Source organism: Crocodylus siamensis, chromosome 13 (assembly GCF_052110815.1).
Source record: "Crocodylus siamensis isolate JL-2025a chromosome 13, ASM5211081v1, whole genome shotgun sequence".
NCBI classification, from domain to species: Eukaryota; Metazoa; Chordata; order Crocodylia; family Crocodylidae; genus Crocodylus; species Crocodylus siamensis.
Window position 1 is genome coordinate 15,110,466 of NC_143407.1, and position 27,990 is coordinate 15,138,455.

General features: G+C 50.6%; 1 protein-coding gene across 9 annotated transcripts; it reads right to left on the reverse strand.

Annotated features, from left to right (window-relative positions):
- Window positions 1-3: 3 nt before the first annotated feature.
- Window positions 4-27,990, reverse strand: DNAJC30 (DnaJ heat shock protein family (Hsp40) member C30). 9 transcript variants are annotated; one of them, XM_090026142.1, is made up of 5 exons: window positions 26,122-27,990; window positions 13,876-13,972; window positions 3,684-3,842; window positions 2,022-2,078; window positions 10-1,891 (listed from the first exon to the last, which is right to left on the reverse strand). In XM_090026142.1, exon 1 carries the CDS (start codon window positions 27,988-27,990, stop codon window positions 27,364-27,366), a length of 627 nt encoding a protein of 208 aa, XP_089882268.1. In that variant the 3' UTR covers window positions 10-1,891; window positions 2,022-2,078; window positions 3,684-3,842; window positions 13,876-13,972; window positions 26,122-27,363. The 9 variants fall into 9 exon arrangements, with proteins under 9 accessions (XP_089882266.1, XP_089882265.1, XP_089882264.1 ...); XM_090026141.1 differs by having other exon boundaries at window positions 13-546; window positions 1,722-2,078; XM_090026144.1 differs by having other exon boundaries at window positions 13-546; window positions 3,407-3,842.

Genomic DNA, 27,990 nt, shown 5'->3' on the forward strand with positions numbered 1-27,990 from the left:
TTTTGCACTTACATCTTCTAAATTGACACCCTGTTTCAACTTTATGACATCAGTTTCAACTTTACAATGCTTGATCCGACGCCATGCCACGCCACATCAGCTAACAAGTTCATTGCATTGCCTGTCTCCCTGGAGAATGTCTGTCCAAACTTCCTGGGACACTTTCTTTAAGAAAGCAGACAAGACTCCTGAGAAGACTCCAGCCAAGAACTCTTCAAAAAATCCAACCGAGAGCCCTTCAAAAAGTCCAGCAAAGTCGCCTCAAAGAAGTCCTTCCAAATCAATACGATTGCTATTTACAATATAAATACATTGATGTAGCTACTTTACTCATCTATAATTGATTGAGTATAAAACTCTGGGTTATTTTTGGTGAAAGTAGGGTATCAGGTCTTGGTTCAGGAACTAATCCCCCATTTATAACATTGTTTCCTATGGGAAAATTGGTTCTGAGTTGCAACGTTTCGATTTAAGATGCGTTTTTTAGGAACCAATTCTGTCGTACATCCGAGGACCGCCTGTTAGTTGCTTGGTTGCATGTGCTTTCTAAGAGAAAAGAGGACAACAGTTACAGAACTATGGAAAAACAAGAGTTAAATGTGATTCCTCCCTCCAGCCTCATCAGCCCTGAGAGTCAGCTGTTTTGGTCAGCATCCACGAGGGAAGCCAGCTCCTGCCTGCCTCCTCTCCTCAGAAATGTTCTGCTTGAGATGGTTTGGGTCTCTGGCCCAGAGAAATCAGCCCAGAGGTGGTCCCCTGCTAAGGGGTTTCTATTCTCTATCCTTTTGGAGGCTATTTGGTCACTAAGAAATAACATCTTGGCCCCCATAGTCCCACCTTGCTAGAACAATTCAGCAGGGTGACTCCTAGTTGGCTGTCTTCCACTTTCCTAAGTTCAGCCCACTTTGTGCTACAGACCAAATATTCAAATCTATGCAGCCTGAGCCAGTCACCAAACATAAAGGAATGTTTCCCACATGCTGTCAGCTTCACCCCTGTCTGCCCCAGCCCTCCAACAGTACTTCTGGGCACTGTTTGCATCTCCCATGAGTGGCACCCATGGGTGCCATTCTCAGGGGGAGTGGCAATGCATCATAAGTGCACTCCTAGCAGAGGGGTTACCTATGCAGAGGAGACCTTCTTCACTGTTGTTCTTCACTGGCACTGTGCTGAGACCACGGGACCCCACTGCATTAATACAAGTCTGAGCACACAGAATATGATGGTCCCTGCCCCAAAGAGCTTGTAATTGAATAAGAAGAGAAGCTGTGACCAAGGGGATCAACAAACAATTGATGGGAAGTGGGAAGGGAGATGAGGGGGAAGCAGTGGCTCCAACATTGTCTTGTGCAGCTGGAAATCCACCCTGGCAGGTCTGTCACTTGCTTCCTCCTCCCCCTGCTCTGCATTTGCAGTGGTTAACCCCCCTGCCTCTAATTTCCTGCTGTTTGTTTTTCTTTCTGGTGCTGCTGTTTGGGCCTCTGCCTGCTTCTGGTTTTTATCTTATTTTTCCAGCCAAACCTGCCCATCTGCTTAGAGTTATTGCAAAGTTCCTACTTCATTTAGATTGTGAAAATGTAAAGCCAGCGATAAGAATTGGTCCACTGCCCACTTTTCCCTTGCCATGCTCTTCTCAAGGGCTGATTTCTGTCATCATTCCATAAATACAAAACTGCTCCAAGACCACTGTGGCAGGGACACGACCATGAGAGGTAACTTACCTGCGGCACGGGACTGACAAGTGGAACGGCTGATGCTGAGCATGGCAGCAGACCGGGGTGGACTTCCAGTGCTGGTCTGGGCATGCTTTGTAAATGTGTGTTGGCAGCGATTTGGCACCTGGCCTGTGTTCACTAGTTCAAAAGCAACCTGGAGCAACACCCAGGGAGGACTGGAAAAATGGTCCCCGAGGGAACGTGAGCAACACAGTGAGGTCATTTGCCCTAGCAGGGGCAATTGGCAGAAGCCAGATGCTGAGAGGCTTCTCACCATAATGGTCTCAGAGGAGCCAAAATACTCACTGTTGCAGCAGGCATGGATCCCTGACATTGCAGACTGGAGCTGGAGTGATGGTGAACCTGAAAAGGAAAAGAAGCAAAGTGAATTTGTGAGTATATGGATGGAAGCACCAAGTCTAAGGTGCAACCCTACCCCAACATTGCCTAGGAGGGAGCGGAATGGACAACAGAACCTTGGGATAAGGAAAAGACTGCGTATGAACCTGATGTCTGTGTATAAACAAATGGACGATTTGTAGTTTTGTCCGGTCGTGGATCGAGACCCTAAGTCCAACTTGGCGTTAGGCAGGGTGTAGGGGAGGCAGAGCAACAGGGGTGAAGATACTACGTAGAAGACAGCAAGGCACTGAGGGACGTAGAAGTAAGATCTTCCTCCCCTTTAACTATTAATTCCAGCAAAGACATGGCAGATGAGAACCCTCAGGTGCCTTAAGGGTCTACACAGTGTGTCAAGCTGTCATCTTAGAAGGCAGCAGTAGCACCAAGTTGGACTGAAAAACCAAGGTGCTTGTCTAAAGAGTGGTACAGTAAATTACAACCGTGCAGTTACCAGCAGGTGGGATTGTGGGGGCTTCTGAGGCACGGTTTGCCCCTATTGTTGCCTGTGTTCAAGGTCTGTTGCCCCGACAGCAGGTCATTGCCCAGGTTCCTAGAGGAGAGGGGTGCTTTACAGTATCCCCAGTAGACACTTTTCCTTCTCCAGCTTCTATAGGTGTCAAGTCTAGTTGTGAACTCTCAGGCCCTGGTTCCCTAGGATGTACCTAAAACTGAATCTACTGTAGCTGTAGGATGCAACTCTAATCTGAAGCCTACAGAAGTGAGTGAGGAGTCAGCAATGCCTGCAGCTTAAATGGAAGGAGGTAGTTATCCATGTTAGATTAAACAAGATAAAATAGATTTTTATATAAAAAGCTTGAAAGCAATTTTATATTTTAAGCTTATATATAAAACTTAAAAGCACAAGCTTTTGTGAACGCAAGTTCACTTCATCAGAGGCTTAAATGCCAGTCACAGCAATGTAGCTCTACTTTTGGGAGGGAAAGACCCTGCAGTACCTCCCCACTGCCCTTGCGCACCACAAAAGTCTCTGTGATCAGCCTGCTGGCTATAGAATCATAGAACTGTAGGACCAGAAGAGACCTGTAAGATCATCAAGTCCAGTCCCTTGCCATGGGCAGAAAGTTACTGGGCTCAGACAAGCTCAACAAGGTGCCTGTCTAGCCTCCTCTTGAACACCTCCAAGGATGGTGACTGCTGGGAGTGTGTTCCAGATTCTGGTGACCTTTACAGAGAAGTTCTTCCTTATATCCAGCCTGAATTACCCTCTATAAACTTATGCCCATTGGTCCTCACCCTCCCTTGGGGTGCCTTCCTGAAGAGTTGCTCACCTAAATCTTGGTGTTCACCCTAATGAACTTGTAGGCAGCTATCAAGTCACCTCTCAGCCTTCTCTTCATCCAACTGAGCAGGCGCAATTCTCAGAGTCTCCTGTGTAGGGCTTATCCTCCCCTGACGATGTGGGTGGCTCTTCTTTGTACCCTCTTGAGCTTATCTATGTCCTTCTTGAAGTGCGGTGCCCAGAACTGGACTCAGGACTCCAACTGAGGCCTCACGAGTGCCGAATACAGAGGGAGGAGCGCTTCCCCGGATCTACTGGACACTCACCGGCTGATGCACGCCAGAGTTCTATTTGCTTTCCTGGTGACCTCATCGCGCTGCTGGCTCATGTCCATCTTCTGGTCGATCGTAGCCCCCAGGTCTCATTCAGATGCTGTCCCAGCCAGTGGGCCACCACTCATTGTGTAGTTGTGAGGAGGGTTCTTCCTACCCAGATGAAGGATTTTGCACTTATTAAACCTCATCTGATTCTACTTTGCCCATGAGTCCAGCCTGTTCAGGTCATCCTGGATGACCCTATCCTCCTTGTGCCCGCATTTCCCCACAGCCTGGTATCATCTGCAAATGTAATAATTGAGCTTTCCACCCCCTCATCCCAGTTGTTAATGAATATATTGAAGAGCACAAGCTATCATGGCCATTCAAGCTCAGTATCATCCTTGGCCCTTGCACACTAAGAACAGCAAAGTGCACTTGAATACACTGAAGATACATCCCAGGGTGAGGCCAGCATCACCAAATGTGGGGAGGTACTTAAATCCATGTTTGGGTGCCTAATTCAGAGTGCTTGACTTTTCAGAAGTGTTGTGCACCTTTGCTGGAGACATTCAAGTGTGTCTGTAGGGGCACTGCTACAATACCCAAGGTGGATAATGCTGGTCATGGCCTTAGATTAAAGCAGGACATTTGACAGTTGCCTGCACGAGGCACCTCCTGAGGGAAGTGATGCAGATGAGAGCTCTGTCATGCAAAGTCCAAGTAGAGAAATAATCTGGACCTTGGAGACCCACCCTGTGGGGTGATTGTTACTGATGGCTGGGCCTGGTATCCATGGATTATTGGGAGGCTGGCTGGAGTGCAAGGAGTCTGTATTAGACACTGGGATGGTGATCTCTACCACCATCCCTGGGGCTCACTTTCTGCCACCGCCGATTCCTACTGCAGGCTGAAGTGCTCATTTCTTTGGATGTAAGCAGGCAGAGCTCATTAGGCAGACCGTGCTCTAGGTAGGAAATACAAGGGCAATAAGGATTAGCAGATGTAACAGAAAGCTGAGGGGGGAAGGGTCTGGGGGGGTAAGGGGGAAGGTCCATAGGGAGGGTGTGATGTACGCAGGGGAGAGAGAGAAAAGAACAGGAGGTGCCATTCCAGGGCAAACAGAGCTCTTCAGAATGCCAGAGCGGTACTGCCAACCACTAGAGATCCCAGTAGGGAATTCCACTAAGTCAATATACAAGGAAGAAAAAGCAAAGGAGAAATGAGCAGGGTCACTTGCCACAGGTTGCAAAAGAAGAATCCCTTTGGCAGCCCTCCAGGCACCTGCAACAAGCCTCTATCTGCTTGGGAGATTTTACCTGAGCCTGTAATACCACACGTTTTGCTCTGGTACACAGAAAACAACTGCACAAGCCAGAACATGAAGTTAAAAGTCAAGGGGGACGCTGCCTAGCATCCATTTCCCACTGCTCGAGAGCTTGAGAGGCTTGGAATCATTGACCATGAACTATTTATATCCGTTTCCATTAAAGAGGTAACCATGAAGGGATTAGATTTCAGATGCAAATTTGGAGGAATTTCCTTGTGTAACCCAAATGTGCACTGAAGATACTGAGTGGGCAGTGCACAAAGGGATCCCTGCCCCTCAGGAGGAGCTAGGCACTGCCTCCATGTGAGATTCATAGAGATGAACTCTTCTCTGGAGTTTGCTGCCAAGCCAGCTCAGTCCTTTATCCCCATAGAACTGTGCATCCACATATGTTTTAACAGCCCAGTGCTCATAGCACTCAGCTGGGAAGGGGGATAGTTAGGTTCAGATCCTTTGATCTAATTTTGCTCAGAGACTTGACACGGGTTTCCCACCTTCCAAAAGACTATTTTGAAGCATTTGGCTATAGTGCAGTCTAAGGCAGAGCTCTCCATCTCTTCTGCTGAATTTTCCAATTTACATTGAATATTTAAATATTCATGGAGCCTAAGAAAGGGAAAATGACTTTCTTCCTGGCTGGTTACGGCACTCACCTGGAATTCCAGCCCCTGCACCCATAAGTTTCCAGTTTTCTTACAAAGTGAAACAGCTTCAGAAGGAGATTGAGAGAACAGCCTCCTACCCCCAGAAACCTGTGCGATTGGAACATGTCTACAACAGATCCACGGTCAATTCCCTGCTCTGCCCCAAAGGAGGGATCTGAGTCTGAGTCTTCGTATCCTAAATGGGTGCTCTAACTACATTATCCTAGTGAGTAAAAGGAAGGGACCCTTCCCCTTCCCTGAGCTTTGTGGGTTTGGGAGGTTAGCTGTATTCTGACCCTGCCTGCTAGATCACGTCCAACAGGCAAGCAGGGCATGAAGGGGCATTAAACAGAATCCTACCAGAGCTTATCTTTCCAACAGTCTCAGGACTTAAGTGGTTAAGTGCCAAGGGCAGAAATTAGGGCCCTAGGGGTTTTTAGGTGCCCAGAGGGTAGGGCAGCAGCAGAGTGGGTAGTTTGAGAAAACTGTTGGTGCCTAATGAAGCACTTAAGTGCTTAATTCCTTCTTATCCATCCAGCCCTTCAGACTTAAAATACCCACCTGAACTGGAAATGAATAAAAATGAGGTAAGTATATGCAAATACTGTGTGCTGGTCAAGGCTCCAGGGGAAAGGAGAGGCACTGGAGGTGGAACATCCATTCATAATGTTACGTCATGAGGAGATGTAAGGAGAGAATTGGCAACTAATAAATGGGGGGGAAACAGTAGCCTGAGAAATGCAAGTGTTCATAAATGAAGGGGCTGAGCTGCATGAGAACTAAAAAATGTCTGAGGCAGTGGATGTCAGGGGTGGATCCAGGATTTTAAATAGAGGGGTGGGGGGTGCAGATTGTGCAGTGCATCATCACGTATAACACAGTACACATTTTTCTCCAGGTAAAAAGAAACTAGAAACTTTGCTCTTCCCTTTGAAGCAGGTATTGGTGTTATTGAACAGTCGTGTTCTCTGTAAAACTCTAGTCCCTTTTTGAAGCTGAATGCGCTCTGTCGCTGGAAGGGCTTATGGCAGTGAATTCCTGGGGCTAAATATGCATGGAATTAACAAGCATCTCCCTGTGTCCATTTGGAATCTGAATGTCATTGACTGCCCCTGCCATGCTAGGAGCAGCCAGCCCAGCTGATGCCTGAGGAAATCATGCAGCTGCAGCCCAGCTCAGAGCCAGCACCTCCAATCATGCAGTGCTGAGCTGGGCCTGGGGGGGAATCCAGGGCAGAGGGAAGGTCCTGGCAGGCTGCAAGCTGGGAGTCTCTTAACAAGAGCATAGAGGGGCTAACACTGTGCCGTTCTGGAGGGATTCCAGCCAAGTGCATACCACACAGGCACGGTGTGCCCTCAAGGCTTCTCCAGTTGCCAGGTCGATAGAACAGGGCATGAGTGCTGCTGGCACCTGGGAGGTTGGTTTTAGTTGCTTGCCTTCTCGACAGTGTGATGTGTTGTGATGTTATCACCCCAATTTCCATGGACACCCTTCTCCCATGGCAAAGGGTATTTAATCCAGAGTTAAACTGTCCCTGGTGTGTTGGAGGAGTGGTCTACACTGCTCTGGGGATGTGGCGGCTGGGGGCCCTAAGCCTAGTGGGGTCTATTCCTGAATTTACTTCAGTGCAAGGCCATCCATCCTCCATCTGTCACCCTAAGCCTTGGCAGCCTGGCTCAGCAGCTGTTGTCAACTCCCATGACAAAAGGAGAGGGCCTCACGGGTATTTTCCATCCTTACTATCTGGGACTGGCTAGGGCAGTTCCTTGGTATATGGCCAGGCACCTGGAACAGGAGGATGGGATAAGGCTGGGTGGTCCCAGGGCTCCCGGTTCAGCCCTGATCCAACCTGGTCAGATGAGGCTGGGCAGAGGTCCCCCAGAGGTATCTGAGCCTGCAGAATCCATCAGGGGAACATGAGCCCTTCTCTGTAGCGACCAGGCATTTCAAACACAGCTGCCTGGGAAGAGGCATATGGGCTGCTACAGCTAGGTGCTAAAAACACAGTGAAGGGCCTGATTTCAAACCTCACACTGAGCTATAGCTGCCTCTTCTTCCCCCAACCCAGCACTACCACTGAGGTAGCTGCAAGGACACACCTAGGGGAGGCAGAAAGGAAGCCTCCACAGGGGACAGGTTGGGGGAGGCAGGCTGTGGTGCTCCCACTGCTGGGGAAGGCCAAGGTGCTGCATGTCTGAAGGCACCAGCAGGCCCTACAGTGTCTCTGTCCTTGAGGGTGAAGCTACAGCAAGGCTGGGGTGCCAGGTGAGCACCTTGCTTGCAAGGCTGGAGGGACCCCCCAGGGAGTTGAGCAGCCAGCTGGCAGCCCAGGCAGCAGATGCTGTTAATAGGGAACTGTATTAACAGAGAAGTCGCTGTAGGGGGTTCCTGTCTACGTGAGGAGCCTGGCCCTGCAGCCTGCCCTGAGTTGCCAGCCATGCATGTCCAGTCCCTCCTCCCCCAGGGCACTCCCAGCCTTCTAAAGGCCAGGAAGCAGATGGGGGCAGGGCAAGGAGCAGGCAGGGCCAGCATAAACTCAGATGAGGCTGGGGTCCCTATAGGGGCAGAGCCTCATATACCCAGAGGTATCTCAGCCTGCAGAATCACCCAGGGGAACATGAGCCCTTCTCTGTAACTGCCAGGCAGGTCAAACACAGCTGCCTGGGAAGAGGCAGCTGGGCTGCTACTACTAGGTGCTAAAACACAGTGAAGGGCCTGAGGAACCTGCTCGATCATAAGAAACAATAGGGGGTAGAGATCTGAGGGGGTGGCTGAGGGGTCTTGGCTCACCCACCCCTCAGGGCACAGCAGGATTATGGTGTGAGACTTTCAGAGGAGACCCACTCCTCTTAGCAGGCCATCAGCTGCCCCACCAAGAGAGCCCTTTCCATAGCTTCCATTGCCTCTACACCCCATAGATGTGCATTTTGAGGCACTGCCAGGCTCTCTGGTCAGCTCCCCACCCTGTGTAGCAGGAAGGTCCCCCGCTTCTCCCAAACTCTTCTACAGACCCCATCAAAAGAAGATCCTTTGCAGCTCTGGGCTCCCTACATCACATGCTAAAATGGTGGGGGTGGGGGTGGGGGTGGGGGAAGCAGGATACTGCCCTTCAGACAAATCAGGATTGCTCTCTGGCTCTAGTCAGAGTGAGGGCATCCAGCCTCAAGCACTGCACAGAAGGGAGAGCACTTGATTTGGGCCCAAATGAGTGCTAAGGGGACAGAGATTTCAGGGTACAGAAGAAGATTCCTCCAGGACTGTGGCACTACTCCAACCCCTTCCACTCACTCTGGCTCTGCAAGTCAGCTCTAGGGACTCTACCTATGGCAGGCTTGCTGCTTTCCTGATCTCCTAAGTCTGAGACTGCAATGTTCAAGCTGCAACTGCTTGCAGCTACATGTATCCCAATGTGGCTGCTTCCCTGAGCTGCACCACACTGTGGCTGTTTGCACATGGGTACAATGCCCCCCTAAGCCCAAAACCTGATCACTGCCTTATGCTAATCCAGAGCACAGTCAGAGGCAGGTTTTAGCTGTCCATGTCCCAGTGCAGCCTTCTGTTCAGGGCCTGCCCAGCCCCAAACCTGGCCCCGCCACTCTCCTGACCTTCAGCCTCAGGCCCGCTACCCCTGCTACAGGCAGCTCTAACCCTCTCCATGGCTGGCAGCAGCAGAGCACGTGACAGCTCACCCCAGAAGGCCCCCAAGAACCAGGGTGGACATTAGGCATTACTGTTCCCAGGGCTGATCAGATAACTGGAAGTGGCTGAATGCTTTGGGCTGCACCCTACATAGCTTCTTGCATCTGCCCTCTGAACCCACCTGTCCCCAAGGATTCCTGCATTACTGATGCTGCAGTACACTCAGGCACCTGCCCCTGCTGAGCAGGGGTAGGAGGGCACAGGGACCCTTGTCCTCTTCTCAGGTCACAGCAAGCTGTTTTTCCACAGGCTGCCCTCTTAGCAAGTCAACACCTGCTCCCTCCTTCCTGCTCAACTGCCCATCTCCCGTCCCCCCAGGCTGGCTAAGGACACAGCTTTTCCCTGAGGGAAGCAGGACATGTGCAATGGAACCTATTCTCCTCTGTGCTCCACGAAGCCCATAATACTCTTTTCCAGCTCCTTCTAGCTTGGCATTAGGAGATCTTCAATGTTTTACCCTTAGGACCTGTGTGAGGTAGAGCGCTATTGCTCTCTGCACGTCACAGCCGGGGGAGATGAAGCAGCAAGTTTCCAGGCACTGGCACAATTACCCTGGCAGCCCCTAAATTTGGGAGCCCAATTCCAAGCATCTCAGGCCTGAATTTTCTGTTGCTGGCTCTGACTGCAGTTTGGTTGTTTCACATTGTTCACCCTACCAAACCCCCAACCCAAGGTGCCCTGTTCATGTTTGAGTTTCTGCGAGAACTAGAAATAGAGTCAGGTGCCCAGACAACCACCCCACCCTGTAACCACCAGCATGTGCTGACTGTGCAGCTAGCTAGCCCTTCTCCCATAACCTGGCCTCAAGGATATACTTTTAAAGGAGCCCAGCCTCACCTGACTTTCAGCATGACATGACCTACTGTGCAGCACTACAGGACTCAAACCAACCTGGCATAATTCCATGGGGGGTCGGGGGCGGGTAATTTCACTGCGGCAAACTGGTCCTAGGCCAGATTCTGCTGGGCAGTCTAGGTGTCTTAAATGCCAAGAGCATTTAAGACAGTAGCCTCTGGGTTCTTTGCATGAAGCCTTCTGTTGGTCTGGGAACATCTTATCCATAGGTTGTATTAGGAGAAGTAGCAGGAGTATTCTTGTGAGATCCAGGTGAACTGTAGTACTGTTGAGGGGACCTAACATAAAACTCCCAGTCTAGGTTACTCAAAGAAAAACCCAGGCCTAACTGGTGTCTGACTCCAGTTTCTCTGTCAAAGTTTTGTTTCCTAACTCACAACTCAAAAACACCCAACCAAAAACAAGCCAAAAGCTGGATAGAAGTTCTCCCTCAATGCCCACCTGCTAGATGAATTCTGGGCCTCTGTTGCCATTATTTATCCTGTACCAATTCCATCATGGTAAATCATGACAACAGGCAGACAGAGTCCAACAGAGGATGAGCACAGGGCCAGGGGAGGGGGAGAGAAAGCTATTATCTTAGGAAATGTTGGAGCAATTTTGAGGCTGTTATGGTCTAGGAATTATGCAAAAGGCAAGGATGTGTGTGGGTGAAATATTTATTAGACCCACTGCTTATTTTATTAGACCAAATGCAGCGAGTCCAATAAAAGGTATCACCCACAAAAATCCTTGCCTTGTACCTCATGGAAGGTATTCTCAGTTCACTCAGGATAGGAACAAGATGGCGAGAAAGGAAGTGGCAAAGGATGTATGTTTCTGCCATAGAAGGGCAGGTGCTGACTTGAAGCTTGATGCCTTTTGATACTGCAATACAGCAGACAAGTGACACAAAGAGGAGCAATGCAGGACACTGCCTCGCCATTCACTATGTGCATAGGGCAGCCCAGAGGTATAGGGAAGGCTTTTGAAAAGGAGGAGCTTGGCTTCATGCAGGACTGAATCCAGATCTTATAGTGTCTTGGTGGGTCTTTTCTGTGTATCAGAGATGATTCCCGGCAGGAAGGGGGCTCTCAACAGCAGATGCTGCCCTCAGAGCTGGTTGTATGGAAGCAGATAGCTCCTCTGTGCATAGTAGAGGAAGTGTCAGAACCGAATATGAGGGATACGGGCTCCATCATCAGGACATTAGAGGAATAGCAACTCAATACCTAGAAGGCTACTAGGGCTTTGTGTGAGCCTTCAGACAGAACTTCGGATCCAGAGAAGCTTTGGACACTTCGAGGTCCGAAGCAGCACATCTGGGTCAAAGCGCTACCTCGTTAGGCTTCCTGAAGCGCTTTGGAGCTTCCAAAGCACTTTGGAGCTGCCTTGGAGATCTGGCCATAGGGTATAATGGGGAAACAATAAAATATCTATAACTTTGTTGTTTTTTGTCCAATTTGAATGAAATTTTTAAGGGTGGTAGGCTCTACGGAGATCATGAAGCCTGCCAAGTTTCAAGGAGATCGGTGCAGGGGTTTGGGGGGAACTGCACCCCAAATCCTGGAAAGCAAAACTCATGTCATGTCTGTGTGTTACAACAGGGGGTCAAAACTGCAGGGGTGGTAACTCTTGCTGAGGCCACAAAGCCTGCCAAGTTTCAAGATCAGTGCAGGGGTTTGGGGGGAACTGCCCCTCAAGCTGGGGACAAACAAAACATGTGCCATGGGTGACACTGCGTGTGTTAAGGCACAGCAGGGTGACAGCTGCAGGGATGGTGGCCCCGAGTCTGCCAGTTGTTGAGGAGATCAGTGCAGGGGGGTTCTGGGGCCCTACACCCCTAGCTGCTGACAGGCAAAACTCATGACAAGGGTGCTTGTGGGACTGAGTCTGTTTGTCTTGGGGCAGGGGAGACACTACTGCAGGCCTGGCTGCTAAGCTGCTGTGTTACCAGTTACCAATCAATGGGGTTTAATATAGACAAATGCAGGGTGCTGCAGCTTGGGAGAAGGAATCCACAGCATACATACAGGCTGGGGAGTTCCCTTCTTGAAAGCACAGAGGTGGAAAGGGATCTTGGAGTCATTATTGACTCCAAAGTGAACATGAGCCACCAATGCCAGACTGCAGCCAGCAAGACCAGCCATACTTTGTCATGCATCCAAAGGTGCATCTCAAGCCAGTCCAGAGAGGTGATCTTTCCTCTCTATGTGACACTTGTCAGGCTGCAGTTGGAGTACTGTATCCAGTACTGGGTGCCACACTTCAAAGGTGATGTGGCCAGCCTGAAGAGGGTTCAGAGGAGGGCCACCTGTTTGATGAGAGGGCAGCAGGACAGGCCTTCTGAGGAGAGACTGAGGGACCTGAACCTGTTTAGCCTCAGCAAGAGGAAGCTGAGGGGGGAACTGGTGGCTGCCTACAAACTCATCAGGGGAGATCAACAGCAAATAGGTAGAGCCCTTTTCTCTCCAGCACCACTTGGAGTGACAAGGAACAATGGTAATAAGCAGATGGAGAACAGGTTTAGGTTAGAGATCAGGGGGCAATATTTTACAGGTAGGGTGGTCAAAATCTGGACCCAACTTCCCAGGGAAGTGGTCCTCACCTGCTACCTTGGGCAAATTCAAGAAGAGGTTGGATGATCACCTGTCTGGGGTCTTGTGAACCCAGCATTCATTCTTGCCTGTGGCAGGCGGTCAGGCTAGATGATCTGTTTAGGTCCCTCCTGACCTACTATGAAACTATGATTCACTCAGGGACTAGCTCAATAAACAGGACCTAGCTAATGTAGCCAGTTAACTGCCATCAGTTAGCACCTACAAAACCAGGCTAAGGCGAGGAAAGAATCAATACAGACAACCAACTGCCCCAAGACAGACATAGTCAGCCCCACAAGTACCCATGGCACGAGTTTTGTCTGTCAGAAGCTAGGGGTGCAGGGCCCCAGAACCCCCCTGCACGGATCTCTTCCACAGCTGGCAGGCATTGTGCCCACAGCAGGGGCCACCATCCCTGCAGCTGTCACCCCGCTGCGCCTTAACATACGCAGTGTCACCCATGGCATGTTTTGCTTGTCCGCAGCTTGAGGTGCAGTTCCCCACAAACCCCTGCACCGATCTCCTTGAAACTTGGCAGGCTTTGTGGCCTCAGTAAGAGCCACCACCCCTGCAGTTTTAACCCCCCTGTGGTGTAACAATAGATGTGACATGAGTTTGGCTTTCAAGAATTTGGGGTACAGTTCCCCCCAAGTCCCTGCACCAATCTCCTTGAAACTTGGCAGGTTTCATGCTATCAGCAGAAGCTACCATCCCTGTAAGTTTCATCCAAATCAGACAAAAAAACAACAAAGTTATAGATATTTAATTGATTCCCCCATTATAACTATGGCCGGACCTCCGAGGCAGCTCCAAAGCTTCAGAGCCGCTCCAGTCGGATCGAGGTGGAAACCTGGTCCAGAGCTCCAGACTGGATCACTGCCATCCAAAGTGGCCGGATCCGAAGCTGGCTCGGATCGCTGCCGACTTGCGCAGGCCTAAAGGCTACTGTGTTAAATTAAGATTAAAAGCCACTTGTTGCATGGATGAGGTTCAATTTGGGCTACTGCCTTACTGCACCAGACCATATCTATGGTTCATTGGAAGACAGAGACAAGTTTACAGAGCTAGCTGCATCTCTGAACATGCACCTTGCTTACCAGCTATGAATGCTCAGCAGGTCTGAATGGGTTTGAATCTTGTGGTGGCTTCACTTCAGGAACAGGGACCCATCCTCAATATGAAGACCTAAACAAGCTTTTCCAAAACAGAGAACAGTTTACTTTCAACAGCAGAAACAAAGCTGAACAAACAAAATGCTTTTTATCACAAAAAGTCCAAATAATATTCATCTTACCTTAGGGTTTTAGCGAGTCTAGCTTATCCAAAATATCCCACCTCAGAGAACCAAGTTCAGTTTATTCCCCGCTTCTTCAGGTGCTGTCTTTTTATCCCCTGGACTACATAGTTTCATAGTTTCTAGGGTCGGAAGGGACCTGAGCAGATCATCTAGTCCGACACCCTGCCATGGCAGGAAAGACTACTGGGGTCAAATGACCCCAGCAAGATGTTCATCTAACCTCCTCTTAAACACCCCCAGGGTAGGAGCCTGCACCACTTCTCTTGGAAGCTGGTTCCAGACCCTAGCCGCCCTGACTGTGAAGTAGCGCCTCCTGATATCTAGCCTAAATCTACCCTCTGCCAGCTTGTGACCGTTATTCCTGGTCACTCCTGGCAGTGCTCGGGGAAACAGTGACTTCCCCAATGCCTGCTGATCCCCCCTGACTAGTTTATAACAGGCCACAAGATCCCCCCTCAGCCTTCTCTTTTGGAGGCTGAACAGGTTCAGGTCCCGCAGCCTGTCCTCATAGGGCCTGCCCTGCTGTCCCCTGATCATACGAGTGGCCCTCCTCTGGACCCTCTCCATGCTGTCGACATCCTTCTTGAAGTGCGGCACCCAGAATTGGATGCAATACTCCAGCTGTGGCCTGACCAGTGCCGCATAGAGGAGGAGGATCACCTCCTTGGACCTGCTCAAGATGCATCTGTGGATGCATGCCAAGGTGCGGTTGGCCTTCCTGACTGCATCCCCACACTGCCAGCCCATGTTCATCTTGGAGTCAGTGATGACCCCCAGATCCCTTTCCGCCTCCGTGCTGACAAGAGGGGAGTTCCCCAGCCTGTAGGTATGGTGCTGGTTGTTCCTCCCGGGGTGCAGCACCTTGCACTTGTCTGTGTTGAAACCCATCCTATTCTCGTCCGCCCACCCTTGTAACCTGTCTAGGTCTGATTGTAGCCTGTTGCATCCTTCCAATGTACCCACGCCCCCCCACATCTTAGTGTCATCAGCAAATTTGAACAGGGTGCTTTTTACCCCCTCATCCAAATCGCTGATGAAGATGTTGAACAGTGCGGGCCCGAGGACCGAGCCCTGGGGGACCCCACTGCCCACATCCTTCCAGGCTGAGAAGGACCCATCTACTACCACCCTCTGGGTGCGGCCCTCCAGCCAGTTGGCGACCCATTTGACTGTGTGGGTGTCTACACCACAGCCCCCCAGTTTCTTAATGAGAACGGGGTGAGAGACAGTGTCGAAAGCCTTCCGGAAGTCCAGGAAGATTATACCCACTGCTACCCCTGCATCTGGTGATCTGATCATAAAAGGCCACCAGGTTGGTCTGACAGGACCTGCCACTGATGAACCCATGTTGGTTGCCCCTAAGCATGCAGTCCCCTGCTGGCCCCTCCTGGATGTGTGCCAGCATAATTTTCTCGAACAGCTTGCCTAGGATTGAGGTGAGACTAACCAGCCTATAGTTTCCCGGGTCCTCCTTCCTGCCTTTTTTGAAGATGGGGACCACGTTGGCCCTCTTCCAGTCCTCCAGTACCTCTCCAGAGCACCACAAGTGCTCGTAAAGCCGTGCCACGGGACTTGCAAAAACCTCGGCCAGTTCCTTTAGAACTCTAGGGTGGAGATCATTCGGGCCAGCTGACTTGAATACGTCCAACCCCTCCAGAAGCTCCCTAACTAAATCCTCGCTAACCCGTGGCCCAGGTGTGCCTCCCCCGGGGCCCGAGGGGGGCCCAGCAGGGAGGTGGATGTTCTGGTCCCTACTTAGGAAGACGGAGGCAAAGAAATCGTTAAACAAGTTAGCTTTGCCGTCTGGTGTGACGACCAAGTTACCAATGTCGTCCTGCAAGGGCCCCACATTACCTGGGACCTTCTTTCTACCCCCTACATATTTAAAAAAGGACTTCTTATTGTCCTTAATCTGGGAAGCTAGTCCCAGTTCCATCTCTGCCTTGGCCTTCCTAACTGCCCCCCTACATCCCCAAGCAACTACAGAATAGTCCTCCCTGGTGACGACCCCTTCTTTCCACTGGGTATAAGCCTCCTTTTTAGCCAGGAGACATTCCCGGATTCTTTTGGTGAGCCACAGAGGCTTGTGTGCTCTCCTGCTCCCTTTGATCCTCGTTGGGATTACCTTCCTTTGGGCTTGGAGGATTGTCTCCTTAAGGAGCGACCACTCTCCTTGGACACCTGGCTCCCCTCCCCGCCAGGACCTCAGCGCTTCCCCAACTATCCTCCTTAGCTCGTTGAAGTTTGCCCTCCTAAAATCTAGGGCCGCTGCCTTACTGCAGGCCTTTGCCACCTTGCGCTGGATGGTGAATTCCAGCAGGCGATGATCGCTGTCACCCAGGTGGTTAAGCACCCGCAGCCCCCTCACCAGGTCATCACCCGTGGCCAGCACTAGTTCCAACAAGGCGTCCCCCCTGGTGGGGCTGTGCACCTCCTGGGTTAGATGGAGGTCCTGCACTCTGGCCAAGAACCTACGTGAGCGTTCAGACCTGGCTGACTGCTCTTCTCAGCAGATGTCCGGGAAATTCCCGTGCCCAGGACCTAACCTGAACTGAAGGCTATACTGCTGTATCTTCACTGGCTAGATCAGGGTGTCAAACTCATTCAGCCCCAGGGGCAAGATGTGTAGTGTGGGGTTGGTCAATGGCCGAGATCCAGAGTGCAGAGCCATGTATGTCATCCAGCCCACAGAGCTGCCTTAAGGTCAGAAATTTGGCAATGAGAAGCGGCAGCTGCATCAACCTTTTGCCTTCTGCCTCCTCTGGCAGCATTAAAGCCCCTCTGGCAACCTAAGGGTATTTGAGGCCTGAAAGTTCATCCAAACACCTGGAGGGGGGTGGTTTTGGTGCCAACTTAGTATCAGTGACAATCAGGCTGGGGACTGTGCTCATAATTCTGCAGAAGTGCAAACACATTTACCCTATGCAACAGCTAGCAGTTGCAGAACAACAGAAACTAGTAACCTTAAGGAGCGTATCAAGTCCCTTAAAACGTCCACTTGAGCCAAGGGGCCCCTTGAGCTCGTGTAAATAAAAGACACCATCTTTCTGTAGCTGCTTAAACCATGCCTGATGGTGAGGCTCAGCACCACATCCAACTGCCTTAGCCTGAATGACAAGGGATCTGCTTCTATTTCCCTTTCATGAGCCTAAGGAGCCAATCTTGACACTGGCCCACAGGGCACCAAAACAGGGGGATAGGAGAGAGCTGGGGAGGGAGGCATATTTCAGCGATATGGCTCTTGTCCAGGAAAGGATAGGGCCCTATAGTTTAGCCTAGGCCCCTGCTCCTAATGGGGCAACGACTTTCCATTATTCTTTAATGCATTACCCAGAGACTGAACGGCACAGTGGACTATCTTCAAAGGGAGGGCTGGAGGACTCTTAGGGCAATGCTTGGGCAGTACATGGCCTGGTGACTAAAGAATTTAGCCATGAAGACAGAGCTGCAGGGTGGTCCTATGCTATTACAGGGCAAAACAGAACCCCAAACTATACAGTAGTGCCAAAGGTAACCTCCCCTCATACAATGTATGTGCAATTTGGGTATGTGAAGCTTAAATAGGATTTGGCTATATTCACTGACAGGCAGCTGGGTGACCTGAGCCAGCCCAAGACACCAAAAAGGCCGTGCCTCTGTCCCCTCAAGGAGATGCACTATAAGATAGCAGCAGCTGCAAGAATAGGGCTTGCCAGATTCTAGGTTCTACCACATTTCGCTTGGATTCAGACCAGGCCATTCATGCTTCTAGCCCATGTTAGATTAAGGAAGATTTCAAAGTAATTTCTCATATAGCATGAATCCATTCAGCCTGTGGGCCAGAGTAGTGCAGGTCTGGTCTGTGGGCTTAATCTGGAGTGCAGAGGCATGCCATTCAGTCCATGAAGCTGTGCACAGGTTGAAAATGTGGTGAAAAGACAAGTGGCAACAGCAGCAATTAACATTGTCCCTACAATTAACATTGTCCCCCACTGTTAGCTGCATGGGCCAGATGACAGGACTCTGTGGGCCATATCTCTGATACCTTTCCATTTAGCTTTGCCTACCTCTAGTATGCTTGTGAACATGACCTGAAAGAGCTCTGTCAAGCTAGCAACATTAAGGTGAAAAATGATACCACTGATGTCTATAAAGCCAGAGGAGAAGTGCAGAGAGGGAGCCTGTCTGGGAATTTGTCACAGAAGGGAACCAGGGAATAGGAGGAGGCTGAGAGAGAGAGACAGCCAGCCAGCTAGACAGCAAGCAACACATGCATGCACACATGGGTGGGCATGTTTTTTTTCTTCCCCCCACTTTGCTTTGTTTCCTATAGCCTAGGTGTCCTCCAGGAAAGATAGGAGGCATGAATAGAAACTGGATTAGCTGTTGTTACTTGCATGGGATGTGTCACATTCATGTTCCTCCCAGAGGGTCAAGATCATTTAATCTGTACCAAGTATAAGCTGATGTCCACCTTGGAGGAAAAGATTGAAGGGTTGAAAGCTCGGGGATCTATATGCTTCATGCTATCAGGGAAAATGAAGACTTCTTGGATAGAAGTCGTAAGAAGCACATAAGACAGACCAAAGGGAAAAGAGAACTGGCAATATATCACTACTAGAAGGGTCCCCAGAATTCAAGAGATGCAGATATAAGTCAGCAACTGCTTTCAAGCACCCTGCAGTAGAACAGGTGGGAACAAAGCAGAGGTGAGGACATCAGCAGTGGGACCCAGAGGACCCAGCAATACATCAGGAAATTCAGGGACCCAGGGATGGTGGCTCCGAGATGACTGCACCAAAAAGGAAAAGGAGAGTAGTGGTGGTTGGAGACTCCCTTCTGTGGGTAATAGAGGCACCAATTTGTTATCTGGATTTGGGGTTTCGGGAGGTGCACTGTCTGGCTTGAGCCCACATTCAGGATATCACAGAAAGATTGCCTGAGCTCATTTATCCCTCAGACTATTACCCTTTCCTTCTTGTCTACGCAGGGAACAACAATACTGCCAGAAATTACACTGAGCAAATCAGAGGTGACTATGAGGCGCTTGGCAGGAGGATTAAGGAGCTTGGAGCACAACTGCTGTTCTTAACAATTCTCCAAGTGGAAGCTAAGGGCCCAGGCAGGGACCATCATATCATAATAGACTGATCTGAGAAGTTGTGGATTCTCTGTCACTGAAGGTATTCAAGAAGTGTTTGGATAAGCATTGGTCAGGGATGATTTAAGAGCAGCTCAGTCTATGCTATACTATAGGTATTTTGCATGCTTCTGGGCTTTGCTGGTAGTCATAAGGGCTGGAAAGGATTTTTTTCCTTGCTGGCAGCTATGCACCTCAGGGTTTCACTTCCTCAGAGCCACTGGGAGTTACCTGTGGCTACGGTTGGGGATTTTGACTGGGGTGTGCCAATGCTCCTGCTGAGAACATGAGTCAGGAGAACTGCATTCTAATCCTGACTGCCACAGATTCATAGTGAGATCTGTAAGCAAGTTATGTCCTCTTGCAGTGTTAAGTATTTACTTACCTTCATTATTTCTAAAATGATGTAGCGACAAAACTGATGAGGCATAAGCCATTACCATGCAAGGAGCACTTTAACAGCACTACACACTGAAGTATTATTAGGATAGCTGGGATTCAGGTCACTTCAGTGGTACAATCCACTCACTAGAACACTTTTCTTTAAGACACAGCTGCATGCAAGTTTGTGTGTGTTTTGCTTGCACTGGAAGTCCTTTAGGGCTGTGAGGCCCAACCACTTTAGCAGACATCCTACATATTAAGCCCTATGCCTACCCTGACTGCTACTCCAGTCTCCTTCTCCTACCTAGTCTGCTGCTCTGCTTTCTGCTCCCACCCAATCTGCTGCATGCCATGCACAGAGGTTCCCTGTGCTGCTTGTAGCACGTGTTGCAGGTTGGCCATTGCTGCCTTAGGGCATGATGTGCCACAACTGACTTTCACCATCGCAGCTGCACAAAGCATCTCAAACTAGGGAGGAATCAGACAACCATTTAGATAGGTAATTAATACTGAGCTACTATTAAACACATTAAAATATTAGTGTATTAGATACTGAAAATGTCTATCTAGCATGTATCAACCAAAGCATCTTATGTAAAATCAAGGAAGTGATTCTTCCACTGAGCTCAGAACTAGTGAGACTGCAGCTGGAATACTGCGTTCAGTTCTGGGCACCACACTTCAACAAGGATGTGGAAAAACTTGAGAGGGTCCAGAGAAGAGCCACCTATATGATCAGAGACTTGCAAGGCCAGCCAAATGGAGATAGGTTGAGGGACTTGGGCCTCTTCAGCCTAAAGAAGAGAAGGCTGAGAGGGGACATGGTAGCAGCTTATTGCTACATCAGGGGAGTACATCAAGAGCTCGGTGAACAACTGCTCACTAGGGCTGTGCAAAGCTTCGGGTGCCGATTCAATTTGAAGGAGATTTGGCCCAATTCAGTGGCCGAATCTCTGAATCCAAATCAAATCAGGGGACCAATTAAAAGGTCTGAACTGATTTGAAGCTCTCCAAATAGATTCGGAAAAGATTTGGAGAGCTTCAGTGATTTGGGCAGTCCCCGCCCGCAGCAGAAGGGAGCTGGACCCAGACTGTGAGCTGGTAAGTAGGGGGTGGGGGAGGGGAGGCTGAAGGAGGGGACCATGGGAGGACTCCCACTACACCCCATCCCCTGCCTGCTCCCCCAGCCTCCCCCGGCTCTTTAAAAAAAAAAAAAAAAGCCCCCACTCACCAGCTGCTGCCCCATGCTGCATGGGGGGCTGTCATGAGTCACCCCACCCACTCTCCCAGCCCCCACATGGCTGCTTTGCCAACCCCAGCTCCTGGCCCTTTAAGAAAAAAACAACAGCCTGGCCTCACCAGCTCCTGCAGTGGTCTTGGGGCTTCTGTGGGCTCCTGCAGCGCCTCCCACGTGATGTGGGACAGTGGGGATCACCCCCCACCTGGCAGCAGCTGGTGAGTGTAGGGCTTTTTATCCCCAAAGAGGTAAGAGCTGGGGAGGACTGGGTAGTCATTGAGAGTGGACAGGGGATGGGGCCTGTCCGATTCGGAGATTCGGCAGCAGCCAAATCTCTGAATCAGATTCGGCTGAATTGATTTGGGACAGTGATTCGAATCACCGCATCGAATCACTGTCCCCTGAATCGGTCAAATCCGAATCAAATACTAGCCACTTCACACAGGCCTACTGTTCACCAGGGATCCTATGGGGAAGACCAGGAGTAATGGATATAAACTCCTGGAAGACTGCTCCAGGCTCAATTCTAGGAAACACTCCTTCATAGTCAGGGTGTCTAGACTGTGAGAAACTCCCTCCAGAGGTGGTGCAATCACCTACACTGGAAATCTTCATGAGGAGACTGGGCAGTCACCTCTCGGGTCACCTGATCCCTAGTTGTTAGGCCGATGCAAAGCAGAAGGTATTTGCTTCAGAATCTGGAGGGACAGTGATTTGATTCAGCAATTCAAATTACTGTCCCAATGCGATTCAGCTGAATCCAAAGATATTTGGCACTGAATCTTATTTGGCCATAGACTATATGGGTATCAAGCATTCAGGAAGAGAGAAAAGGGAGATGTGTAAATGGTACAGACAGGAAGTCTGTTCAATGAGTCACCAGTGCTGAAAGTCCTGGCATACACTGGGGAGCTGTTTAAAGAAAAAAAGGCAACAGGCCAACTAGAAAAGCAGCACCTGACAGTTCCTGGTACGTGAACAACCACAAACTGTCCACCCACACCAGGGAGAGTGCAATCCCTTTGCTCACATAGGGTAAAAATGACAAAGATCCAGTCAGGCCCTGTTTTGCAATACAATCTACGAGAACGGGTCCACGCTACGCGAGTGCAAGACTGAGCGAAGTGCACTCTATACCCATGAGAACGAGCAATTCAGGGCCTGAATTTGTGACGGCAGCAACTGAGGTCACCTGTAACATCTACACCTAAACAGGGAACGGGCGCAGCAGCTCCTTGGACCCCACCCCTGCCAGGTAAGCAAAGGAGAGGAACCTTCACCAGGGCTGCTTGGAGGCTCGATGCTGCTGCTGCTTTCGGGCATATGATGAAGTTTGGTCTCAAAAGAGGATCTGAGAGGCTCTAGTCGTGCCGCAGCTTCCCAAGAGCAGCTGGGGAGGCGGTGCCAGCAGGAGTACCTGGATAAGCCCTGGCTTAAGCCAGCAGCCCCGGGAGAAGCCACAGTTTGTCTAACTGCTCCCTCGGCTGCACCCCGGCCGCACCCCAGCCAGGGCAAGGCAGGCAGTGCTGACAGCCCTGGGAAAAGCTGTAGGGGTTGGGGGGCAGGGGGGGGGGGATGATCAGGGGACTGGGGGATTGAACCAGGGCTTCCCCCCCAGCTCCCAGTTCCATTCCACAGCTTCCAGTTTGATCATTCCCCCCAGCCCCCATGGCTTCTCTCAGGGCTACCAGCATTGCCTGTTGAGGGAGGAAGCCGGATGAGCTGTGACTTGAGCCGGCAACTCTGGGAGAAGCCATAGGGGCTGGGGGGAACAAGCGGGGAGCTGGGAAATCAAATTGGGAAGTGAGGAGGGGAGCCCCTGTTTGTTCCCCCACACCCTGATCATTCCCCCCCACTCCTGGTTTGATTCCCCAGCTCCCAATCATTCCCCCAGCCCCCGGGGCTTCTCCTGGGCCTGCCAGCACTGCCTGGCTTGGCTCAGTGGAGGACAGTCAGGTGAGCAGCTGGACAAGTCATAGCTTCTCCTGGGGCTGCTGGCTCAAGGTGAGGCTCATCTGGCTACTCCCCCCTGCTGCTCCTGCAGGCACTGCCTAGTGTCTGCCTGTGCAGTCTGTGGCCAAGTCTCCAAATCTCTCCAAATTGATTCAGAGGCTTCTGCTTCTATTTGGAGAGATTAACAGGTCTCCCAATTCTGTTTGGAGATTCAGCTGCTGAATCGGGCCAAATCTCCTCTGAATCGAATCGATTACTGAAGCTTCGCACAGCCCTACCAGTTGTCTTTCCTGCCTAGTGCAGGGAGGCTGGACCCGATGATCTTGCAAGGTCTGTTCTAGCTGCTAACAATCTATGAATCTATGGGGACGTCATGCTTGAGCACAGGCTGGGGATACAGACTGACCTGGACAAGCTTGCAAAGTGGGCAGATCAAAACCTGAGGATGATTAATGCAGAAAAATGTAAAGTGGTCCACCTGGGAAGAAATAATCTGCAACACTTACAGGCTTGTGGTACTACACTTGCCAGCACCACACCTGAAGAAAACCTGGGGGTCGTAATAGACCACAGAATGAACATGAGCCATCAATGTGATGCTGTAGCTGGCAGAGCAAATCAAAAGGCTGGCATGCATCTCAAGCAAGACTAAGAATGTCATCCTCCTGCTCTGCTCAGCCTTGGTGAGACCACAGCTGGAGTACTGCATCCAATTCTGGGAGCCACACTTCAAGGATGTGGAGAAGCTTGAGGAAATCCAAAGGAGGGCCACGTGCATGAGGTCGGGAGAGCAGGTCATATGAGGAGAGGCTGAAAGACATGGGACTGTTTAGTCTGGAGAAGAGAAAACTCAGAGGGGACTTGGTGACAGCCTATAAGTATATAAGGGGCACAAATCAGGACCTGGGGGAGCAATCATTCACCAAGGCACTCCAGGGGAAGACAAGAAACAATGGGCATGAAGTGCTTGAAGATTGCTTAGGAGTGGACATAAAGAGAAATTTCTTTACAATTCAAGTGCCGAGGGTCTGGAACAGACTCCCCCCAGAGGTGGTACAGTCATCTACCCTGGGGATCTTTAAAAAACAAATTTGACACACCTTGCTGGGGTCATCTGAACTCAGCAGTCTTCCCTGTCCCAGTGCAGGGGGCTGGACCCAGTGATCTTGTGAGATCCTTTCCAGCCCCTAACATCTATGAATCTATGTAACCATAGTTACATCCCCACCTCTAATTTTCCACCAAAAACTGCAGCATTGGCCCAGTCTGCCAGCTCCTTTTATAGCCTCTCTGTGCCTTCCCCATGGTAAATTTTATACATGCATCTGATCCAGGAAACCATAACCAGCTTTTCCAAACTCAGCTCTATTGTGACACCAGTGAGTAGTTGGATGGACTTTTCATATGCTCACTCATATCAATCCATCTTGCCCTCCCATATGCTTTGCAAGTGGTTTCAGTTCAGCTACAAGTGCCTCAGTGCAGGGACTCTCTTACTGCAGGTCTGAGCAATAGCAAATCCCAGGATGTCATCCTCCCACCGTACTCTGCCTTGGTGAGGCTCCATCTGGAGTACTGCATCCAATTCTGGGCTCCACAATTTTAAAAGGATGTGGAGAAGCTTGAGAGAGAGTCCAGAGGAGAGCCACAAGCATGATCAAAAGGCAGGAAAACAGGCCTTATGATGAGAGACTGAGAGCTACAGGACTCTTCAACTTGGAAAAGCACAGGCTCAGGGGGGACCTGGTGGCTGCCTATAAGTATATAAGGGGTATACATCAGGGTCTGGGGGAAATACCTGTTCACCAGAGCGCCCCATGGGATGACAAGGTCAAATGGTCACAAACTCCTCCAAGACCATTTCACGCTGGACATAAGGAAGAACTTCTTTACTGTCCAAGCCCTCAAGGCCTGGAACAGACTGCTGCCAGAGGTGGTGCAAGCACCTACTCTGGACTCCTTTAAGAGTCAATTGGACGTTTATCTTGCTGGGATCCTGTGATCCCACCTGACTTACTGCCCTTGGGACAGGAGGCTGGACTTGATGATTTTCTGGAGGTCCCTTCCAGCCCTAATGTCTACGAAATATCTTGGTGAGAGAGGCCAGGAGCAGTCTCGGGTGGACCTACTGATTAAAAGGCAAACCACAGCCCAGCAAGAGGAAAAAAAAAAAAAAAGGACACGGGTATTTAATCAGCAAACAAGATGTATAGCTTTATGTTCTTGTCCCCTCCGCATAGTCAGTGATTGGGACACTGTCCTTGTACAAGTCCCCACTCTAAGGCACATTCTTACAGCAGTTTAACAGCACAGCATATTACACCACAAACATGTCTGACCCAGGCACAGAGCATAACTACAGCTCACAGGAGGCCTCCATCTCAGAGAAATACTTAGACTTCTTTCAGCATGACACAGCCAGGGAGCAACATGGGTATTGGGGTAGATCGGCAGGTGAATTCTTACTCCAATTTATGATAGTATTACAAAGTAAATTACTAAAACCCATTCTTAGCAGCAGCATCCCTGAAAGGTCTCCACTGCAATATACCAGAACCATCACAAACCCACAGCAGAGTTCACAGTTGAACATGGAGTCCACCCAAGACCCCCAGGTATCAGGAACTAAATAAAGTGCCAACTCAGAGCCAGGATTATCCATCAGAGTGAGGAACACCATCTTCCACCTGTTTTCCCACATTTCTCTGTTGCACTTTTGTGCCTACGATTTGTTTTCTTTTAAAGGATTGATTAGTAAAGAGCGGGATGTCATTGCCAAATCGGAGTCAGGTCTGCATGATGTAAAACAAGCATACAGGCCAAAAGCATTTGTAAAAGGCTTAGAAAGGGTGGAATGAAAATGACTTGAGACCCCAGGACACAATCCTTTTTCTCCATGGAAGTTCTCAGCCTGTATCCCAGAACCGAACAACTCGTAGCACCTTCTCACAAGCTGACCCAGAATCCCTCCCAGCCTGATGGGCTATGGGGTTGCATTAACCCCAGTACCCAATACCAATAGGAGAGGCCCAAGAAAGCAAGTCCTTTGCCTTAAAATGATCACTGGGGCAGAACAGACTAGTCACCGGGACAAAGGTGCTCCGATCAGAGAGAAAGCATGTCTGGACTATGTCATTTTAAAGGGTAGAATTATTTTGAAAAGCTCTCATGGGTCCTCAGAACCTCACATTTATTAAGTTGTTCCCACCCTGTCCTGCACTGGACTCTCTGCCATGCTGCTGCCTTTTGGCCCAAGGCTTGATTACTAGGGAACACTCAGGTAGTGGGAAGCTGCACGCACCTATCAGAACCCTCCTGTACCTTCCAGGCTCCTCGGGACATGTCAGACTTACTTTTTGCACGTTCTCATCTGCAGGAAAATAATTCCCTTGGTGACAGGCAGAAGGCTGAGACTGTGCTTGAGACTGCAAGACACTACCAGGGGATCCTGTACAAATCAGAGAGTGTGAAAGTGACATTCTTGGCATTCCAGAGACCCTGTGAGACTCTGAACTAGAAGGGAACAGACTTCACTCACTCTGTGCTGAGACACAAGGTTCAAAAGCAACATGTGCAAAAATCCCACTCAATGTGCAAGGCAGAAGCCTCATGTAATGCCTAAAACACTTTAAGATTTAAGAATTTGCATAAATTAATATTAGTCTGAACCCCTGCTATCCACACATAAATTAAGATATGACACAAGTCAGCACCTACAGTGCAGGGTCCCCAGTTGTAAAAAACTGGATGCCCTTAAGAACTGGAAAGACGAGAACTTTTCTGTACCTCTGGACAAGCCAGGCAGCTTCACAAAAAAAGACATACTGCTTGCTGCCACCACACTGGGCTTTTCTCATGTTCCACCAAACCTGAAAACCTTTGGTATCAAGCATTCAGGAAAAGAGAAAAGGGAGACGTGTCAATGGTACAGACAGGAAGTCTGTTCAATGAGTCACCAGTGCTGAAAGTCCTGGCATACACTGGGGAGCTGCTTAAAAAAAAAAAAAAAAAGTCAATAGGCCATCTAGAAAAGCAGCACCTGACAACCACAAGCTGTCAGCCCACACCAGGGAGAGTGCAATCCCCTTGCTCTTACAGTGCAAAAATGACAAAGATCCAGTCAGGCCCTGTTTTGCAATATGATCCATGAGAACAGATCCACGCTATGCCTGGATGCGAGCGCAAGACCATGAGTGAAGTGCACTCTATACCCATGAGAATGAGCAACTGAGGGCCTGAATTTGTAATGGCAGCAACTGAGGTCACCCCTAACATCTACATCTAAACAGGGAGTGGGCGCAGCAGCTCCTTGGACCCCACCCCTGCCAGGTAAGCAAAGGAGAGGAACCTTCACCAGGGCTGCTTGGAGGCTCGATGCTGCTGCTGCTTTTGGGCGTATGATGAAGTTTGGTCTCAAAAGAGGATCTGAGGGGCTCTAGTTGTGCCGCAGCTTCCCGAGAGCAGCCAGCGCGCACAGCGGGGCAGTGTGTGGGGCGCTGCCACCCCGCCCGCAGAGGGCTCTGGTCTCTTGCAGGAAGCGGGGGAGCTCCCGGCTGGGTCTGGTGGGCGCAGGGAGGCTGCCCCAGGCCCAGCCCTCAGTTCCGCATGAGCAGGCCCATGATGAGCAGGAGGAGCAGGAGGCCTGACACCTCCATGGCGCTGCCATATTTGCCCTTGGTTGCCTCCTGCTCGCGCTGCTTGCGCAGCTCCTCCCGCCGGCTGCGCAAGAGCTGCTCGCGCTGCAGCTGCTCGCCGTAGTGCGCACGGTAGAAGGCGTCAAAGTCGAAGATGGGCTGGGGCGGGCGACCGGTGGCCCGGACGGTGCGGCTACGGGGCGAAGCGGGTGGGGGGGCGCGCGGCGGCGATTCGTCGCGGCCCGAGGGGCGGCCGGCCGTACGGAGGTCCTGGCTGCTCAGGATGCCACGGTCGTACTTGCGGCGCAGCGCGACACTGCCCAGCACCAAGTAGGCCTCGCTGATCGCGGCGAAGCGCGCGGCCGCCTCCTCGCTGCCCGCGTTGCGGTCCGGATGGAAGCGGAATGACTGCGCGTAGTAGGCGGCCTTGATCTGCGCCTGCGACGCCGTGGCCGGCACACCCAGCAGCTCGTACAGGCCCGCTCGGTGGGAGCGCGACGGTGGCGGCGCGGGGCCGTTCTGCGAGTACAGCCGAGCGACGCAGCGGACCGCGGGTAGACCGCGGCTAAGCAGCCAGCGAGCGGCCAT

What these genes read in the sequence shown, in the direction of transcription:
- DNAJC30 (XM_090026140.1), bottom strand. Translation starts at nt 27,990, where the DNA reads ATGGCCGCTCGCTGGCTGCTTAGCCGCGGTCTACCCGCGGTCCGCTGC.